Below are 8,184 nucleotides of genomic sequence, written 5' to 3' on the forward strand. Positions count from 1 at the left end.
TCTGCTCATCTGGGGCTGGGATTCTGTCAAAACTGTTCTAGTGACACCTGTACTATGTGATGAAGCATCTGGGCCAAACTGAGTATCTTGTTAAAACCCCTGGGATCATAACAAATAACCATTACTACTAAAATTCCACACTGTTCAGAAAGCAGTGGATCCACTGCCATATTTATCTGGATCAGGTTGAGCATCAGGCCACATGGGAGGAAGTAAAACTGGATGAGCAGGGCAAATTTTTTAAACTGATTGGTTAGACCAAAAATATGTTAGAGCCAAGGACAAGAATTTCTAATTCTCAAACATTTCCATTTGACCCAGAAAATAGAGAACATGTTCTTCAGATTCTAACACTGTGTCCCAAAAATAACATCTAAATATCCATATAGTTGAAAGTTTTTAAACATGTAAACACAGAGAAATATTTTTGTCCTGAGCAGAACAGAGGTAGCAATGGTGGATAGCTAGTCCTTGAGACCTTCCTATTGATTATTTCTTCTGATTAGTCCTAGAGAGTTAGAAAGAAAACATAGCCAGGTGATGTGACACAGAAAGCCTGGCACACTCCACCTCAATCCAAAGCGCCAGTGTGAGTGTCCTCATAGTGTGTCACCTGATAGCAAATGATGCGCAGGCAAGACATCTTCATTCTTCTTTCCCTAATTCCATCTGAACACCAGGAAATATCACCTTAGTGTCAAATCTCTAATAACCAGAGGAAAAGACATTAAATCCTAACTGATAATGGTAAGGGTTACATTTAGTAATGGAAAAAACAAAAGCAAATGTGGATGGAGAAAAACAGATGCCTATGGCCTGATGTGTGAACATGGTTCCACTACAGTACTGGCAAATACTGTGCAGAACACTCAGAGTGAATCATCCCACTACAAGTGGCACAAAAGTCTTATATTCAGGTAGGTAGTGTTGAAAGTGACAATTTTGTTTAAAAAATAGTTTTGCATTTTCCTGATCACTTCCAGATTCCTCTCTTGCACTGCCTCTCCCTGCTGCATTCTCTGTCTGAAGGGCTGAGGTGGGCACTCCCATAAACACACCCTCGCTGAATTGTGCTCATGGCTCTCACATCCTTCTTCTGTTTCATCACATTGAGCTTGTCCTTGAGTAAAAATGGAAACAGAAGTTACATTACTCAGATTTTTAAAATTAATTTACTGAGGTACTCTGGGCATATGCTAACCACTTAGTACTAACACATGTCTTACTGAGTTTTTATGTAATTTAATACACATGAAACCGCTATACTGACAGACAAGAAAACATTCATTGCTCCCCTGTAGTTTCTGTCCATAGTCTCTCATAGGATTCTGCAAGCCAATTTGGGACACATGTTCTAATAATATTTATGCTTGATGCATGGGCTCATCCTTGCACTGTGCCCTTGGAAAAAGGATGTCTGAATTATCCTAATGGTAGCAGACCCTGCTGGTTTCTGTTACCCATACTCATGGACTATATCCCGGCATTTGCTTTCACAATGCCTGTGTCTACAACAATAGGGAGCCCCGTTATACAGATTCTTTGTATCTCACTGTCTTGAAACTCAACAGATACCAGGTACATTTTAAATAAGTTTGTTTTTGAGAGACACATAAAGTGGAAATACCATGAATGTTGCTGATCTCCACATGTCAGGGACCCTCCTACTCTTCCAAAGGCTAAAGAGGCCCAAGTAATCCCATGCAACTCCTTGGTACTCCTTTACAATAGGAAATTTCCAAACCCCAGTGTACTAGTCATGTGGTAGCTTGTGCTACTTGTCCTAGGTCCTTGATCTTCATGAAAGCCTAATTGAACCCCATAGATGATCAATAGCCCTTTTTGTGTCCAAAGAAGCAAAGAGACCTACATCCTGAAAAAAATGGTGCATTTAATTCTGTGAATTCTTTCTCAAACGTTTATAACCAAAATGTAAGTACCAGACAAACCCAGATGAGACACACTGAGAATAGTGTCTGGACAAATATTCTTCTAACACTCAGAGCTTGATGAACAAGAGGAGGACATACTGTGAGTGAGCATCATAAATTCCACAGATGGCTGTCTCCCTAATGGGAAGACCTGCCTCCACCACTTCATTCACAATGTGAAGAAATGGAAAAAAGCTCTACAGTCTCTTGGGCTGTGTGGTGATTAACAAGGCCAGGCATAGGGCTCCCCATGTTCATGACTGACCTCCTCCTCATTTCTTGCCATCACCTTCTCTTGCTTATTTTTTATGTCAGTTAATATAACTCTCAAGTCTGGTTGAATGCTACAGCTTTTTTGAAACATTATGTGATAGTTGAAATCTCATTCCTCACCAATATAGCCTCATAATTAGGATTGGGATTCTATGTGCTACAAACTAAGGTGAGAGAGAGAGAGAGAGAGAGAGAGAGAGAGAGAGAGAGAGAGAGAGAGAGACAGAGACAGAGAGAGAGACAGAGACAGAGACAGAGACAGAGACAGAGACAGAGACAGAGACAGTATGCTGTCTCTGGGTAATTAGATGAACATTTGAATCTGGTCAGATGAGACCCAAAGAAGACACTTGAGTCTACTGTAATATATAGACATTTGAAATCACAGGTACTAAATGTTACTGAGGTGTTTCTTCACAACTTATTTTCAAATTTAGTGGTAAAAGCAAAGAATTCCCACTGATGACAACAGAAAGAATTTTTAGTTTCATTAAGCAGAATTTCAGATCTATAAGAGGCCAAATACCACCCAATAAATTCTCCTCAGGAACTTACAGAGATAAACAGGTGCATGTAGGACAGGGTGCCCTGTTCAGCCAGCACTGCATGTGTGCAGACACATTAACTATAAGCAGCCCCATGTTTTGTTTCCAAGACCTCCACAGTGTGCATCTGGATTTGGAACCAGACAGAAGCAGAAAGTGCTTCTTAATTTTTCTCAGAAGATGCTCTAAGAAGCACAAAAAATCTCAGTCACCCGGAAATGAATCAGGAAAGTTGCCCTGTACTTCCTTTTATCCTGTCAGGAACCTCCCCCAATGCAAAGCAGTCCTCAGCCTCAGGCTGAAGGCCGAGGACTAGTTGAGAAGCCCCATGTCCTTCTCACTGGAGCCTCCCTCACAGCATGGCTGTGGTCTGGAGTGGATGGGAGTTATATGGAGTGATGGGAGCACAGGTTATTATTCAGCTCTCAAATCCCGACTCAGCATCAGCAGAGACACCTCCATGAGCCAGGTCTTCTTGAAACTGAACAGTCTGCAGACTGAGGACACAGCCATGTACTACTGTGCCAGAGACACAGTGAAGGAACTCCACTCTGAGCTGCACAAATAAAACTTTCTACAAGGATGCTCAAACCACAATAGGGTGCTGTAGCCAAGCAAGGCTGTCTAGGTCATTACATTTAGGGAATTTAAGACTATGCTGCATGCACATGTATTTCAATGCTAGGAACTATAATTTCTTCTCTGAGCCAATTCAATCTTCTAAAGCCCTTCTCCACTGTCATATTCTACCAAACTTGAATTTTTTTTGACACACTAGAACAATTTTTTTACCCACAAATATTATAAGCTATGCAGATACTTCTTGTTATCAGACTAAATGGTAGAAAATTTAATATGTTCTATATAAATGCATATATATTTAACCATATCCATTCATATACATAAAACATACACTATATATTATATATTGTGTATGTATTTAATTATATAATGTATGAATAATTATATATTCATATATAGGGAACATATAAATGTATATATATGGTTAAAATTATATCACATTGACATATATAATCCTATATTTCTATGTATGATGTGCTATGTATGAATATATATGTATATAACTGAAAATGCTTATATTTCATAAAGAGACTGACATTACAGCACTTGGTGAGTGCAATTTTTGTAAGAAGTTTGTCAATTTGAGTTTTTTTTAATCAACATCTGTACTTCAGCTCTTGTTATAGACAAAATGAAGCTTCCTTGATATTGTGATTTTCCAAGGTAACTTGGAAACTGAAACCTCCCTTGTTTATTTCTTCTGAACCAAGAAGACCCCATAAAAGATGTGGTTGGTTGTCATTTTTGACATATTTAATTTTGTGTATTTTCTCTTGGTAAAAATTATCTTCACCTCAAAGGCAAAATTATGAATTTTCATCAGTTGGGTTATGTATCTCAAATCATGAAAATCTTAGACACCTGTGCATACTTCCCAGCTGGTGTCAGCTACAGTCCATGCCCCATCTCTCCTCAGCACTTCCCTCAGACAGCCGATTCTATGATGTTCAGTTCTTCTTCGTGTTTTTAAGCTGACAAAGCATCCATAGTTGCTCTTCCTGAAATCTACTGTTGCTGACAGGAAGAATCTGGTGTCTCTGATGAAAGTTGGAAAAGTGTCATTCAGAGATTCATTGTTGTCTATGGGACCCATGCTAATGCACTTGAGCAGCTTTAAAAAGGAAAAGAGAATCTGCTCATCTGAGGCTGGGCTTCTGTGGAAACTCTTCTTTTTCAAATTTCAGAACCAGACTATTAATATTTTGTTCACAGATCAAAACCTGGAGCCCTTACAATTCACACTTTTCTAATGCAGAATGATAACATGAAGGGCTAGCCCACGGTCCATGACATACTACGATTCTGCTGAGGAATGGCATTGTACTCACACATAGTTTACAACAGTAACCTTGTCCCAGAACACAAACCATTAATTCTCTTAACCATGATTACATACACACAGTACATGAACAATTAATATTAGTAGATGGAATCCTCACCAACTTATGGAATGTCTTACTTTGATGTTAAGGATTTATGCAAGATCTACATCCTATCTTTATAAATTTTCCACTCTGTAATTCTCCTGCTTAAGAAAAAAATAAAGATGTCAGAGAAACTAGATGTTGGTACCAATCCTCAGAATTACAAAGTACAGGTCCAGGGCACATTCTCAACCCAGATGCTGATAAGAGAAGGTTCTGCCCATTGCAAACTGTCTCCTAGACCCTAGTAGGCAAAAAAAGAAGGATCACCTTCCTCAGCATCCAACAAAAGGAGTTACCATGTTTGCTCTGTACTTCTTTTAGGACATCTCATATTCTTTTTCTGCTTGAAAATAGGAGAATTCAAGAAACACAGGTCTGTGTAAGGGTTCTCTCTTCCTAGCTGTGAAGTGCGTTTTGGCTTTTTATAGCTTGTGATGGTGGTGCACCGGTTTTTAGGCAGAGGTACTGCTGGGATGTTTTCATTCCTTTTCAGGGACAAAGAAAGTCTCTTGATTTTCACCACAGGATACAGCAGGATGTTGGTAACATCCTTTAGTCTACAATGAGGTGACTCTTGAGTTTCAAGTGGGGTATCAATAGGAGTTCTAGTTTGCGAGATATCCTCCATCTCTTTTTCTTTCCTTTTTTAAATTTTTTATTAATTTATTCTTGATACATCCCAATGGTTATCCCATCCCTTGTATCCTCTCCTTATTCCCTTCCCCTATGACTGTTCCTGATGGGAATTTCCTCCCCCTGTATATGCCCATAGGGTATCAAGTCTCTTCTTGGTAACCTGCTATCCTTCCTCTGAGTGTCACTAGGTCTCCCCCTCCAGGGGACATGGTCAAATATGAGGCACCAGAGTTCGTGTGAAAGTCGTACCCCACTCTCCACTCAACTGTGGAGAGTGTTCTGTCCATTTGCTAGATCTGAGTAGGGGGTTAAAGTTTACTGCTTGTATTGTTCTTGGCTGGTGCCTTAGTTTGAGTGGGACCCCTGGGCCCAAATCTGCCTACCCAGAAGATTCTCCAGCACACAACAAGAAAATTTGCTCAACCATGTTCATAGCAGCCTTATTCATAATAGCCAGAACATGGAAACAGCCTAAGTGTCCATCAGGAGAAAAAATGGATAAAGAAATTGTGGTACATATACACTATGGAATACTACTCAGCTATTAAAAACAAGGAATTTCCAAGATTTGTGGATAAATGGATTGAGCTAGAAATGATCATAATGAGTGAGTTAACCCAGAAGCAGAAAGACTCAAGTGGTATATACTCACTTATATCTGCATACTAACACAAGGGACATGTCCCATGAAAGCCTTCACTTACCAGGAAACCGGAACAGAGGGGAGGACATCCTATTGGGACTCTAGATGAGAGAAGCATGGGAGAATAGCAAAGTAGAAGGATCCAGAGGATCCTAGAAACCTCAATCTCTTTTTCATCTGTGAATTTAAGTCCTCTTTTAGACCGAGGCCTGGTAACTCCTCTGTTCAACTCTTGCAAATCCTTGCAAGGAGGCAGGAAAAGCTCATTAGAATCGTCCTCAGAGGCGCTGACTTCCTCGGCACTCACTTCCCTGTTGCTGCTGTTAGTTTCTGCACTGGAGCCATTGCTCATTTTTTGTCTGAAAGGGGTAAGGTGAACACACTATTCCAGATTAAAATCATAAGCATCGCTGGAACCCATAGAGCCTCCAGTGTTGGAGGGACTACAGCCTGCTTACCTTTGCTTTTGTTGTCCTAACACTTCAAAGAGGACTTTGATTTGCATCTCTGCTTGGCTCTTTTTTGCTCTGCTCTTTTTTTTATGCATGTTTATGCTTGCTTTTCATTTGTTGAGGATTAGATGGTAAAATGACATCTTTTATTTTAGCAATTTTTTTATGGGTAAGTTGGTCTACGGATAAGTTCATTTGGTCTTTGTTCCATAGACAAACATTTTGTCCTACATTTCCAAGTTTATGCAGGGTTATGGTTTGGTCTTTACATCCACTTCTCACTTCCAAAGACTGCCCCACCCATTGACTGGCTTCATGCCCCAAAGTAGTGGAGAGACTTAAATTACTAAAATCTTCCCTTACGTGGTGATGGAAAGACAGAGTCCTAAGTAAGGCGTTATCGGTAGACTCGACTTTACCAGAATCACAATCGCTCCTCAATGTATCTGAAAAAACAGTACGATTTGGCTCTTCGGTTTGAAAAGGCCAGTTAGTTTCTTCAAGAGCACTTTGCTGTAATGTCTTCACAGGAAAGTCCCTGGGTGTGTTGTCATTACTGGGACCACTTCTGAGGGTCATCGTTTCGGGTTCTGAACAGTTTCTCCATGATGTTGGGAAGTTAGCCTCTCTTTCAGTGTATACAGCTGACATGCAAGATAGTAACACTCTCTCCTCAGGTTTAGGATGATATCCTGGGCTTCTCTCACTTTGGATTTTTCATTTTCCAAAGCCAAAACTAACAACCTGTTGTTTTCTTGGTAATTTTTCATCAGTGTAGAACTGTTAGTGGGTACTTGGCATGGTGCAACAATAAAGGACTTGTGCCTGCCAATCTCTGCCAAGTTTTTATTCCTTTTTTCCTTCATTTGCTTCTTAATGTCTTCAAGACTATCTTGAAAGAACTTTTTCTGACACCTTTCCTTAACCACCTTTGCTCCAAAAGCGGCAGGAATTCAGATGTTCTCAGCTTTAAAATATTATTAATAGTGAGGTGCTGTGAAATAATCCAAGCTACTAGAAAGGCTAAGTCAGGTGGATTACACATTTAAGCTTGGACTACATAGTAAATGTCATCTTCGCCACTTGTTCCCCGCTAGCTCCTGTAGCCTGCTCTGCTGCTCAGGTCACAACTACTGCCCCCACATTTGAAATGCTGCATTGCCAATACAAATATTATTGAGTTGGTATTTATCTAGAAACCTCACTAGAGTTCAATGTATCTAACAACAACGGAATTGTGATTAATTGGTTTACTTTTCTTCTGCTTGTAGTTTTAGAAACACTCCTACACTATCATAGTCAAGTGATATTTGGACCTGGTCTTATTCAGCATGTCATGATGTTTTCATATACATGTCCATGGTTAAGGGGAAACACAGATATTGTCTGGGGATCCCTCATAAAACCTACCTTCTCCATCTATGATTAACATAATAAGATATTATTCTTGGTCAATATTCATACTCGAAGTTCTAGCCAGAGCAATAAGACAACAAAAGGAGATCAAGGGGATCCAAATGGGAAAGGAGGAAGTCAAATTATCCCTATTTGCAGATGATATGATAGTGTACATAAGTGACCCTCAAAACTCCACCAGAGAACTCCTAAAGCTGATAAACACCTTCAGCAAATCAGCTGGATACAAAATTAACTCAAAAAAGTCTGTACCCTTAGCATACTCAAATGACAAGCTTA

At 39.8% G+C, this 8,184-nt stretch overlaps 1 protein-coding gene across 1 annotated transcript; it reads right to left on the reverse strand.

The window, feature by feature from the left end:
• Positions 1 to 973: 973 nt before the first annotated feature.
• Positions 974 to 7,908, reverse strand: LOC127186414 (shugoshin 1-like). Its single transcript, XM_051142797.1, is given in 6 exon segments — positions 974 to 1,120; positions 2,197 to 2,281; positions 5,055 to 5,363; positions 6,899 to 7,076; positions 7,079 to 7,418; positions 7,900 to 7,908. Coding segments are annotated over 6 exon segments (1,068 nt in total).
• Between the last annotated feature and the right edge of the window lie 276 nt (positions 7,909 to 8,184).

Source organism: Acomys russatus, unplaced genomic scaffold, assembly GCF_903995435.1.
Source record: "Acomys russatus unplaced genomic scaffold, mAcoRus1.1, whole genome shotgun sequence".
NCBI lineage: Eukaryota > Metazoa > Chordata > Mammalia > Rodentia > Muridae > Acomys > Acomys russatus.